Genomic DNA, 12,463 nt, shown 5'->3' with positions numbered 1-12,463 from the left:
ACAAGGAAATGGCAGTTGTCTTTATCACACTAAGACAGAAGGGCTTGTGCACCTTAAATAAATAAATGCCCGTGTTTGTCCTCGGTGATATGGCACAGATTTGGCGCAATACTAGCTGGCTGAACCATCACATGCGCCCTGCTGCTTGAGAGCTTACACAACCGTTAGGGACACAGTATTCAAACATAGCAATTTCCATGTTACCTTGCGACAAGAGTTGGAGTTGGGATTCTGCCGCAGCCACAAGCCGATGCTATTTCGGAACCTCTGGTTGCCTCTGCCTTACACTCTAACCTTCAAGCTTTGAGCGAAGAATGCTTCCAAGCAAGAATCCTCCTGATCTCGGAAATTTTTGCTTTGCTTTGCAGTTGCTCTGCCGCCGAAATCAAATATTATGCATTCTGAATGACAACGTCTTACAGCGGCCAAGATCTGGGACAACAACGGAACACCAAGAGCAGAATTATACATCATTCCAGTACTGAATATGACAAACAAGTGTGAGACCCTGTGATTCCAGCATACTAAACCGGTTTTGGTTTCAAGTAAACATCAGAAGTTTTCCCACGTTTAGAACTTAAGGGGTAGAGCCGATGTCCAAAAAAAAAAGTTTCCAAACCAACGGGATGAGGAATCACGGGTTCATCTGATCTACCAGCTATCTATCCTCATGACATCCGAGGAGCCTGGATTGCACAACAATATGCTCCTGTGACCGGATCATAACAGCCGGGCAGACAGTAGTAATAGAAAGAAGATCTGCTATTGTTAAATAGTAAATTAAAAGAAATCATACAACCAAACTTTTTGAGCTTTGGTATTACTGTGTTTTATGTGAGAGACTTCAGTTTGCTGGTTGCAACAATTGAAGATGCATCCCCATTGGCGGCGAGGACTTGCAGCAAGGGAAAACACGGCCACAACGGCTGTAACCTACCAAACAGCAACAGCCACAGAACAGGCAGTAAGCGCCACAGCGGTTGGTCTTTCCAGCTTCGAGGTTAACAAACTGTGGCGCGAGGCTTGGAGCATCGTCAACCTCAGCCGCCTAGTCCATCTTCTGAAGTCGCCGAGGCCAAACAAGAATACAGCAACAGCAACAGCAACAGACGAAGCACAATCACGTCCCATCTCGCGACAACTATCCACAATCCATCTAGTTTCCCTCGAATACTCTATCCCATTGCGACCGCGGACCCCATCATCCTCACCGCAAGCGGGCCAACCAACCATCGCCCTCACCTCATCCCAATCATCCCTCCTCCGCCGCCCATCACTGCCCGTCACCATGGCCGCCGAACGCACCCTTCAGCAGATCGTCTCGCAACTGAAGTCGAACCCTTCCATCCCCTATGCTGAGGCCTCATCCCTCCTCTCCAAAGCTAAGATCGCGCTGTTGCAGCTCAACGCCCTAACGCCTACTCCCAACACCCCATCGCATATCCTGGCCGTAGCACGGGACATCCACGAGTACGGGGCCTTATCCTCAATCCGGGCCCGCAACCCGGACGCCTTCACACGCTACGTATCGCAGCTGCAGCCCTTCTACGAGCTGCCTTCGTCGTCGCTGCAGCCCAACCTCGAGTCACGGAACAAGGTTACGGGATTGTATCTGCTGCTCCTGCTGACGCAGGGTCGTTATGCCGAGTTCCACAGCGAGCTGGAGGCGCTGTCTACGGCGGAGGGCGGCAACAGCGAAGGTATTGAGGGGGATCGGTATTTGGGGTACCCGATTAAGCTGGAGCGTTGGTTGATGGAGGGGAGCTACGATCGCGTGTGGAAGGCTATGAAAAAGGGCGAGGTGCCGAGTGAGGAATATGGTGTTTTCTCCGAGGTATGTTCTATTTATCTAACACCCAACACACAGCACATACAACACACATAACACACATATACACCACACACTCTCTGCTTGCTCTCATTCCGCCGAGCGAATACTAACGAACATAGATCCTAACCTCCCAAATCCGCTCCGAGATCGCCTCTTCCTCCGAGCGCGCATACCCATCACTCCCCTTGAGCAGCACAAAGTCCCTCCTCTTCCTCGACTCCGAGGGCGCCGTCATCGACTTTGCCCGCCAGCGCGGCTGGGCCATCCGCGATAGCAACATTTACTTCCCGCAAGCCGAGGCTGAGGATGCTGAGCAAAAGGACATCTCCCAGATGGTCATTGAGAATACGCTGGGATATGCACGTGAGCTGGAGACCATCGTTTGATGGCACAAAAGCGACAGTGTGTGTAGTGCTTGGCAATATGAAAACCCATATCAGTCAAGGGATAGGCCGGGGGAAGAAAATACCAAGATACGTATGTATTAATACAACCAAACTACTAGAGCCGGGTAGTTTGCACCGCAACATTTGCCAAGAATAGACTCTCGTCCACTATCGGACACCTCATTGATTCATCACTATTTAAATACTCACGGTTCAACTTCTTTCCCGTAGTACAATCCTGACATCACAGATACACTCGGGTTTATAAATACATGAAACGCTTTTATTCCACGCAATTGTACTAGTGCTAAATCCATTCATTTCGGAATTACCCTACATCCTGCTCAACGTGCTCCGACTCCTATCTATGTTTTGGAAGGGGGTTCAGGCCCAGGACGCCCAGAACGTGCTGGCCGTACCTGCTCCCCGAATTCTACGGGTCCGTTTTGGGGCCTTCTCTCCCCAGTATACCGATATTGTTGCATTTCTCCCTCGCTAAAGGCGAATTTTGACCCGACCTTCAGTCGTAGAGCTTCAGTCCACTACCACGCTTTCCCACCTCGCAAACGTCACACACGGTACACACAGTCCCCTTGTACTTGGAGTGGTACTTGGATCCATCAAAGGCACACTCCTCATACGCCGTACCGCTGTAAATAGGTGTGTGGGATGCAGCACAGATCTCGAACTCTGCGAATGGGTCGTATTCAATTTCAAACGCGTCGTGCGGATTGCGTTCACTCTGCGCCTTGATTTTCTTGGCCTGTTTCCCAGTTAGCATTGGCTATTGTTTCATGTGAATATTTGTAGATGACTAACAGTTTCAAGGATTCGGTTCGCACCCCCGTTGGCCAGGATGCGATTGGCAAAGCTGAGCGCTGAGCTGTAGTTCTTGCTTTTGTATGCCAGATTCATGGCATTCAGCAGGGCAAGTTGACGATGTGGTACCTCGATCTTCGGAATGGTGAAATACGCCGACAATTCCAGGCTCCGCTTTTGAAGCTCGGGTGTGGCGCCCAGCTGCTCAGGCGAGCCCAGTCGCCGCCGCGAAAGCTCAATGGACATTGCCACCGCATACTCGCCAGCGGATGTGATAAGTTTTTTAGCCTCTGCTACTTCGCTCTCTGACGCCACCGCATTGACTAACACGGCACGCAGGATACCCTTGAAGATTTGAATGCCATCCTCCAGCTTGTTCGCCTTCATGGTATCGTAACCCCGTTGCAGGTCGTTGGAGGCAAGATACTCCAAGTCGCGTGGTATAATTGGGAGAGCTTTTCGTGGATCTGTCTCGTCGACTGTCCGACGCACATAGTTGACCAACGGCGGTAGCCCGGGCGACGCAGAAAGGTATGTCTTTGATGCTTCGTATATCTCTAAGAAGCGGTCCTTCAGGGGTGCAAAATTGACAGCACCGACTTGCCTGTTGAGAACATTCATGGCAGACTCGAAGGACCCAGCAGCGACATGGTCTGCCGCCAGAGGCGAGTTGCGAGCCCACAAGTCAGCCTCACTACTACCGGCGCCCGCGGCATCTGTGCTTTCAATGTTGACGAAGTCATTGTCGGTTTCCGGAACGATATCGTCGCCCATGTCCCATCCAGCCGCATCTTCATCGTCATCCGCCTCAAGTGCACCGTTCTTAGTAAGACCATCATCATCGGCAGCATCATCTAGTCCATTCGTGGCGGCTGTCGGCTCGTCATCCAAGCTTAAACCCTCAAGTTGACCAGCGAGGGCCTTCTCAAAGAAGGACTGCGACGTAGCCTTTGTCGGCCAATTGGCCTTGAACGTCTCCACCACGGGTCTTGGCTGCGACAAAGGCTCACCCAGGGTCGGTAAAGCTAATTGATCTTCTGAGATGCCAATGCCATCAAGGATAGATTGGCACTCATCCTCGAGACCATTGGCCTTGGCTAGCATATAGGCAAGAGGAACTGCAACAACGTTAGCTTCGCTCAATTCCCGCGTAAAACACAACTTACATTGGTCTGCATCTTTGAACATCTGTATCCTGTCCTCAAGATCGCCGAGGAAAAGCGAGCTTTGAAATCTTGCCAGAGAATCCCCTCGGTGCTCAGCAATCTTGGCCATTCTCGCCAGTTTGCTGTGGTCACCAGTGAGTAGGTATAGGAACGTCAACTTGTCGAATTGCTTCAGCTTCTGATACACCGTCTCGACGATCTTATGGTTTCCGTGCGACAGAGCTTCCGTTCCAAGTCTTGTCCAAAGTTTAGGTCGATCGAGCTGCTTAGCCGTCTCGAAGGCCACGTCAAGGTTTCCACATTCAATGGCAAGTTCAAACCGGGTTGCGGGGTCTTGGACGAATTGCAATGCGATCTCCGGGTATCCTTTCTTCTGAAGGTAGGAAATGATGGACTGCCCAACCAAGCTAGACGTCTTGATAATGTGGAGCATTTCTTGGTAGTCGCGTTTGACCAGAGAAAGCTTGAAGCGGTACTCAGTCGGGTCAATGTTGATCACCTTGGGCTTCGAGTTGCGGTCTAGGCAGAATACGCTCCGACCTTTGATCCGGACAAGATAAACAGTTTGATCCAACGACATGATAATGCCATTGTCGCCGTTCATGAGGGTATATTTGATGTGGTTGAGGGTGGAGTAGACGAGGACACCAGCATCATCCCAGGCTGCGCTCTTGATTCTGATGGTCTCGTGGAGGGTGCTGACTTGCTCCAGAGTCTTGGTAACAATAGTAACATTGTGCTTGCTCAACAGCGCAGCGTGCAGACCATCGTTAGACCATATAACATACTTGACACCGTTGACGGCAAGCTCCGCGATGCTCTTCTTCTGTTGGATGTCGTACAAGTGGACTGCCGTGGGTGTAATGACAAGCAAGTTTCCGGTACCACCAAAGTAGATATCACTGGTACCGACGGGTGGCTTGAAAGAACGGGCAGTGTTATTCGAGAGATCCTTGATGTCGATAGTCTGAGTTGCGGTATTCAAAACAGCAAATCGATTCCGCGCGACGAAGATGGCCGAGTTGCCCTGTCCTCGCTTTGAGTCCGCTGCCTCCAGAGCACCTGAGCCGTCGCGGGGTAGGCTGATCAGCTCATACGAGCCCCCTTCGGCCGGAGAAGTCACAAGAACAGATCGCTCAGCAGGGTTGTATGATAGTGTTCTTGGAGGGACCCAGGCACTACCGAGCCTCTTCAAGGACAGTAAAGTCGGACTCTCTGCATTTTTCTGGAAATCAAACGAGCGTACATGCTTCTCTTTGGTGATGAAGAATAGCGAGTTCTGGTAGACGGTCGACGCGGGGCGCTCTCGCTCAAGCTTGAAAACCATGACACCGTTGTCGTGGCCGGCGGCGAACAGGTTGATGGTAGGGTGAGCAGCAATGACCCAGAAGCGGTCGTTCTCCCTCTTAAAGGACTGGACAGCCGTTCGCTTGAGCGAATCCCACACGCGTATCGTCTTATCTTCGCCGCACGACAGAATCAAGTCCTGGTGCGGGTGGAACAAACAGCCAGATGAATTCTGGAAATGCCCTCTACACGTGTCAACCTCCCAGGCCTTGGTCTCGCTGAAGCGCCAAAGCTTCACCAGTCGGTCGTCACCAGCCGACACAATGTGGGGAGCGGTAGGGTGGAAGGCAACCCAATTGACGCCGCGGTCGTGTCCCTCGAGCACGAACTTCACCATGGCATCGGTATTACCAAACATGTCCGTCTGTTGTGCGTTCGATTGGGACATACGGTCGTCGTAGGTCGACATGGAGGTCGGGGCGGAGTGTTTCTTGCGCAGGCCTGAAATATCCCAAACGCGGACCGACTGGTCCAACGAAGCGGACACAACCAGGTCATCTTTGGGGTGGAATTGGGCACACATGACATAGTGGTTGTGACCCGTCATGGTGCAGATCTGTGAACGGTTCTGCCAGTTCCATATTCTGATGGTCTGGTCGTCTGATGCCGAGATGATCCATGGCAGCTCGTGGTGGAAGAAAACGGTGCGCACGTAGTCGAGATGACCGTTTAAGGTGAAAAGACATCGCCTGGACTGGTAGGACCAGACCTTGATCTTGTAGTCGTCGCCTCCTGAGACGAAGAGTGGCTGGGTTCGGTGGAAGTCGATACCTCGGACGGGCCCGTCATGGTCTTCGAATCGGTCAATGAGGGTGCCCATGCGATAATCCCACAGCTGGATGGTGGAGGAGTGAAGAGACACGAGAATCCATGGCCGGACAGGGTGGAAGGCGATGCCCTTGGCCCTCGACGACTTGGACTCGAACTTGGTCAACATTCCCGTGGAGGCCTGCATTTTGGCGGTATGCGCCTAAGGTCGTAGCATGAACGGGAAAGATCCAAGTGAGGGTGCCTAAATTGGCAGAGGTGAGGCCGGTGGGTTGCAACTTGCTATGTGTCGGCCAGGTGTCAATTCCTGGGTCGATGGTGTGTCTCGAGCTGGGAGCAGTAGCAGGCAGCGCAAGTGCTCAAGTTACCTAGGTAAGGTAGAGATCAGTCCCAAAAGTGGATTGAATTAGAGGACACCTGGGCAAGCACAACTTGAAGCTTACCCGAAGTTAATCCGTCCCGTCGTGGCCTAGGTTGATAGAGGGGCAGACAGCGCTAACGGACCCTGGACTGCAGCTCTAAACCCTGCAGCCAACCAACTTTGGGTACAGCTAGAACTTCAAATGTCAATGTCTACGGTGTCCAGTTAGGTATTGCATGTTGGCCATATCTTACAGGACAGAGTAGACAACCCAACAACCTGTTTGATAATTGCCTTACACGCTATCAATGGATAACACGAGCATTCAATTATTTCTCTTGATTCGATTTTAACCTTGCTAGCTCTACTAGGGCGCTAGCTGTCTCTGAACAGAGTCCGCCGGCTGGATCTCTTCAAGTTTGATTTACACACCGGGTTCACACGCAACATCTGGAGCAGTCACAACATACGCAGCTTGTCAAGATTCGTCCGGCCATGATACGGCTTCTCAAGCTGCCATGTGGCATTGCGGCCACACTTCTGGCAGCTGTGTGTCTAAATGCCGACCATGTCGCTGCTGCGCCGTCAGTGAACGTGGCCATGAAGGCCTCGTTTCCTTCGCCTCCGTATCTTCTAGAGCTGCTCGAGTCGGCCGCTGTAGAGAACTCGACCTCCTATTTCGCCCTCCTCGATCGAGTCGCTGCCGGCTATTTTGACGAAGCAAAGTCCGACAAGGACCTATACGAGAAGTTCTTGAGGCTTCTACAAGCAGATGGACATATGAACAGCCCAGAGGCATTATCCACGTTCAAGCTTGCGCTGTCCTTGCGCTCGGCGGCGCCTCGAATTGAAGCCCATTACCAATACTACGAAACTGCCGTCCAGCCGTCTCTGGGCTCAATGGAGGAGGAATGTGCGGACTGGATATTGCTTGGGGGGAAACGGTACTGCTCAGCGTCGCTTGATCATACCGAGACAACAACTCAGGCGAAACAGTACGTCAAGGGAGGGATTATTCGCAAATTATAACTGACGTATCTGCAGGCAAATCCAGCTGCTTCCATTCGATCGCACTACCGGCAGTGGACCGGAAGCAGTCTTATACGCCGACATTTCGAAGCCGGGATTTGGCTCTCTCCATACTGCTCTGGCGGATAAGGCTAAGAAAGGTGAACTTTCTTACCGCCTACGGTATCGTATCGGCGAGAACGACGAGCGGGAACCTCTGCCAGTCAGTGGTTATGGAGTCGAGCTTCAACTCAAGAGAACAGACTACATCGTCATTGACGATCGGGAGGCTCATTTTAACCCTGATACGGAGAACTCCTCGCCTTTTGAAGTCGTTTTGGATGCTGAAGAAGAGGTGACTGATTTGAAACCACTTTCCAGCTCCGAATTATCTGGACTTGGAATCAAAGCTGCTTCGTTCATCATGCAGAGCGAGGACCCCTTTCAGAATTTGATCAAGCTGACACAAGATTTCCCCAAGTATTCTGCTTCCGTTGCTGCTCACAATGAGTCGGAGGCATTCCTTGCAGAGCATCTGTTCAACCGCGGACAAATGGTTCCCGCTGGAATGAATGTGCTTTGGATGAACGGCGTCCAGCTCATTGAAAGACAAATAGAACCCTTTACACTGGTTGATCTACTCCGAAGAGAGCGAAAGCTCATAAAGGGGGTGACAGACCTTGGCTTTACTGGAAAAGAAGCTGTGTCCCTACTTGGCCACCGTGAGGTTACTGCGGCGAAGTCCGGCGACGACGAGCCTCGTAGATTTGACTGGACGGATGAAATCGAAGAAGGCGAAGTAATCATTTGGCTGAACAACATTGAGAAAGACAAGCGATATGCCCAGTACCCGACTAGTCTCATGGCTGTAAGTCGATTCGCACATGAGTCTGTTGGTTTCCCCTACTAATTGATGGCATACAGCTGATGCAACGTACATATCCGGGTCAAATCCCTCCGATCAGGAAAGATCTTTTCAACTTGATCTTACCAGTTGACTTCACAAACCCGGATGATCTATACGTAGTTGTGGAGCAGCTGCAAAGCTTCATTCAGCGACTGTTACCCGTCCAATTTGGACTGGTCCCCCTGACCCCGACCAAGGAAGCTGAAGATCAAGCAAAAATGGTATTTTATTTGCTTGAGAACTATGGCCTCGCTGCTCTCCTCTCATACCTAGAATCTTGCCATACTGGAAAGAAGATAGAGAAGCTAGATCAATCTCAGTTCGAAACTGCGATCAAGGATCGAAGTCTTCTAGCTGAAGCCACAGCTTTGCCTTTCCAGGATGTGTTTGAGTCGGAACATCATACTAAACAGGTGCAGCTTGCCAAGCACTGGGTTGAACGACTCAAGGCCGATACACCTGTTCCTCCCGTGTTTCTCAACGGCCAATCCATCCCTCGAGAGAAAGGTTGGCTTCAGGCAATGAGCATGAAGCTCGGAGGCGATTTGCAAACCATTCAGCAGGGGATATTCTTGGGAAACATCGACGAAGAGATGTGGATCCCAGGCATATTCATCGACGGCGCTCCAAGCCGGCGTAATATCTACATTTACCCCGATAAAAACAACCAACTCACGGTCCTGGACGTGAACAAGGTCTACACTGAACATGGCGATCTTTTCAACGTGGTCCCTGTAATTGAGGCAAATGCTGACTCAAGCAAGGAGACATGGGCTGCTCTCACTGTTGTGGCTGACTTCACTATTAAAGCTGGGTTGGATCTTCTCCTGTCAGCCTTGGACTTCCGTCGCAACAACCCAGGTGTCCGCGTGGACCTGGTGAACAATCCTGCTTCTGGTACTGGCTTCAACGTCAACGCACTTCTCAAGAACGATGTGGAAAAGTTATTGGAGATCGAAAACCTAGAGACCCTAGAGGTACTCGTAGCTGGTGAGATTAGAGACAAATATGAGCCCTCATCCTACGACTCTGCTCTGGGACGATTCTTGGCAGCTGCTGGAATCAACCCCGGAGATCAGGTCCTGCTGCTCAACGGCCGGGTCGTCGGCCCTCTTGCTGCCGGGTCGGGCTTCAAAGAGGATGATTTCCAACAACTACTTGAGTTTGAGCAGTCCACCCGGATTCTACCTGTTTATAACGCAGTGGACGCCTTGAATTTGACCCGGAAGGTATCAGATCCGCTCGCTGCCGCCAAGATCACTTCCATCACCGCTCTGTCGACAATCTCTGATCTTCCAGAAGGCATATTTGAGTCGGCGCCAACCCTGAGAACCGTTGTTTTTGATGACTGGGAATCCGAACATACCATGATCGAAGTTGGAGACGCTTCTACAGCAAATATCCACCTCGTTGCGGTTCTGAACCCTGCAAGCGAGCAAGGCCAGAAATGGGCCCCCATTCTCAAGGTCTTGTCTGAACTAGACGGTGTTTACATCCGAATTTTCTTGAACCCCAAAGAAAAAATGGATGAGCTTCCCGTCAAACGATTCTACCGATATGTCTTGGAGTCCTCGCCCACGTTCGATGAGGCTGGAAAGGTCCGTCATCTAGGCGCCAGCTTCAAAGGACTCCCTTCGGAGGCTCTGCTCAACTTGGGCATGAATGTCCCGCCTTCTTGGCTTGTTGCAGCGAAGGATTCGGTTCATGATCTTGACAACCTCAAACTCAGCACAATCAAGTCCGACATCGAAGCAACTTACGAACTCGAGAACATCCTGATTGAAGGACACTCTCGAGAGGGCGCAGGCGGCGCGCCACGTGGCGTGCAACTGGTACTTGGAACTGAGCGAGACCCCCATTTTGCCGACACTCTCATCATGGCCAATCTTGGATACTTCCAGTTCAAGGCCAACCCTGGTTACTACAATATCCAACTCAAGCACGGTCGCAGTTCCGATATCTATACCATCGAGAGTGTTGGTGCTAAAGGCTACGGTGCTGTTGCTGGCGACGAGGGCACCGAGGTGGCACTCATGGACTTTCAAGGCACAACCTTGTACCCGCGCCTCAATCGAAAGCCAGGAATGGAACAAGAAGATGTTCTTCAAGAGGCCAGCACTGCTGGTGACCTACTATCTCGTGGCCTCAAGTTCGCTGAGGGCTTCCTGGGTGGATCGAAACTCAAGTCGGCATCGGCAGAAGAACATGCGGAGATAAACATATTCTCTGTTGCTAGCGGTCACCTTTACGAGCGCATGCTCAACATCATGATGGTTTCGGTCATGAAGAACACGCAGCACACCGTCAAGTTCTGGTTTATCGAGCAGTTCCTGTCACCATCCTTCAAGGAGTTCATTCCCCTGCTTGCAGAGGAGTACGGCTTCAAGTACGAGATGGTGACTTACAAGTGGCCGCACTGGCTGCGTCAGCAGAAAGAGAAGCAACGTGAGATCTGGGGCTACAAGATCCTATTCCTCGACGTGCTGTTTCCCCTCTCGCTGGACAAGGTTATCTTCGTCGACGCGGACCAGATCGTACGCACCGACATGATCGACCTCGTCAACCACAACCTAGAGGGTGCCCCGTACGGTTTCACGCCCATGTGCGACTCAAGGACCGAGATGGAGGGCTTCCGTTTCTGGAAGCAGGGATACTGGTCCAATTACCTCCGAGGTCTTCCTTACCATATTTCCGCTCTTTACGTCGTCGATTTGCGTCGATTCCGTGAGCTTGCTGCCGGTGACCGCCTACGCCAACAATATCACCAGCTGTCTGCCGACCCAGCCTCGCTGTCAAACCTCGACCAGGACCTTCCAAACCACATGCAGTTCCAGATCCCGATCCACAGTCTACCCCAGGAATGGCTATGGTGTGAGACGTGGTGCAGTGACGAGAGCCAGAAAGAGGCGCGGACGATTGATCTGTGCAACAACCCGCAGACCAAGGAGCCGAAGCTGGATCGCGCCCGCAGACAAGTCCCCGAGTGGACAGTATACGATAGTGAGATTGCGGCCGTGGCTCGTCAGAAAAAGGGTGTCAGTGATGTCGTTAGCGAGGAGTCTCAGAAGGTGGTTAGCGGAGACGAGGCCAAGAATCCTATGAGTAGGCGGCTGGAACAGGAGTCAGCGTCAGAGCCTACGGAGAGGCCGAAGGATGAATTGTAGGATTTGTAGACGATGTAGACAGTAAAATAATGTCAATCTAGACATGATCCGTAATTGTAGAGTTCGCGTCTAGTAATGGGCGACCCTAGGAATAGGAGTTATTACACGTGCCTGAACAAGACACCAACCACGCAGTTCAATATTGATTTGGAGACTAACGAATACTCGCGTTGTACAGCCTACTTGTCATGTAAAAGATTGATAAAAGAAACCACAGAACGGGATCCCCGAATACCAAAAAGACACTACAGCTCAGGTCTAGTCGTTCGTGAGTGTTACTTTCCGCTTTGACCTAAGTAATTAGGAGTTCAAATTAAAAAGATAACGTGAATGTACACCGAGCTGGCCACCCTTACATAACCTCGCATAGAAATTTTACGATAGTAAAACCACAACGCCGTAAACCAGTTGAAACTACTCTGAATCTTCCTCTCCAGAAGATGGCAATGCGATCTTACAAGTTCGCGCATTATGCCCAGTCCCGTTGCAAATACCACAGCGTCTCGGGCGCGTTTCAACACGCTTTGCGCGACCACCATTTCGGCGCTCTTCTTGCTGTATCTGCGTCGCCAACTCCCTAGAGTCCCGTAGGTCCTGTCCTTCTTGGAAAATAAGTGATTCTCCTTCCCGTAATTGCATTTTTTAGTCCCCCGGCGCCGGTAACCCATTCCCGGTTACCTTGCTGTATTGATTTCGGCCTGGATCC

The 12,463-nt window shown here is 51.4% G+C and overlaps 3 protein-coding genes across 3 annotated transcripts; 2 read left to right on the top strand and 1 right to left on the bottom strand.

The window, feature by feature from the left end:
* Positions 1-1,288: 1,288 nt before the first annotated feature.
* Positions 1,289-2,217, top strand: BCR38DRAFT_338258 (SAC3/GANP/Nin1/mts3/eIF-3 p25 family-domain-containing protein; the record flags this gene model as incomplete). Its single annotated transcript, XM_040855601.1, has 2 exons — positions 1,289-1,834; positions 1,951-2,217. 2 exons carry the CDS (start codon positions 1,289-1,291, stop codon positions 2,215-2,217), a joined length of 813 nt encoding a protein of 270 aa, XP_040717827.1.
* A 520-nt stretch (positions 2,218-2,737) lies between these two features.
* BCR38DRAFT_482832 (coatomer WD associated region-domain-containing protein) lies at positions 2,738-6,504 on the bottom strand (the record flags this gene model as incomplete). Its single annotated transcript, XM_040863548.1, has 3 exons — positions 2,738-2,980; positions 3,037-4,154; positions 4,203-6,504. 3 exons carry the CDS (start codon positions 6,502-6,504, stop codon positions 2,738-2,740), a joined length of 3,663 nt encoding a protein of 1,220 aa, XP_040717826.1.
* A 347-nt stretch (positions 6,505-6,851) lies between these two features.
* Positions 6,852-11,867, top strand: BCR38DRAFT_426354 (family 24 glycosyltransferase). Its single transcript, XM_040859758.1, has 3 exons — positions 6,852-7,673; positions 7,723-8,554; positions 8,611-11,867. Exons 1-3 carry the CDS (start codon positions 7,174-7,176, stop codon positions 11,755-11,757), a joined length of 4,479 nt encoding a protein of 1,492 aa, XP_040717825.1. The 5' UTR covers positions 6,852-7,173; the 3' UTR covers positions 11,758-11,867.
* Positions 11,868-12,463: the final 596 nt, after the last annotated feature.

Source organism: Pseudomassariella vexata, assembly GCF_002105095.1.
Source record: "Pseudomassariella vexata strain CBS 129021 chromosome Unknown BCR38scaffold_4, whole genome shotgun sequence".
NCBI classification, from domain to species: domain Eukaryota; kingdom Fungi; phylum Ascomycota; class Sordariomycetes; order Amphisphaeriales; family Pseudomassariaceae; genus Pseudomassariella; species Pseudomassariella vexata.
The sequence above is the reverse complement of the archived record's forward strand: the minus strand, read 5'-3'. Positions and strand labels throughout refer to the sequence as shown.

Excerpts from the sequence above, each read along its gene's own strand:
- BCR38DRAFT_426354 (XM_040859758.1), top strand. The coding sequence starts at position 7,174 with ATGATACGGCTTCTCAAGCTGCCATGTGGCATTGCGGCCACACTTCTG. Across the intron at positions 7,674-7,722 it reads ACAACAACTCAGGCGAAACA|GCAAATCCAGCTGCTTCCAT; the intron begins GTACGTCAAGGG and ends ACGTATCTGCAG. Across the intron at positions 8,555-8,610 it reads ACCCGACTAGTCTCATGGCT|CTGATGCAACGTACATATCC; the intron begins GTAAGTCGATTC and ends GATGGCATACAG.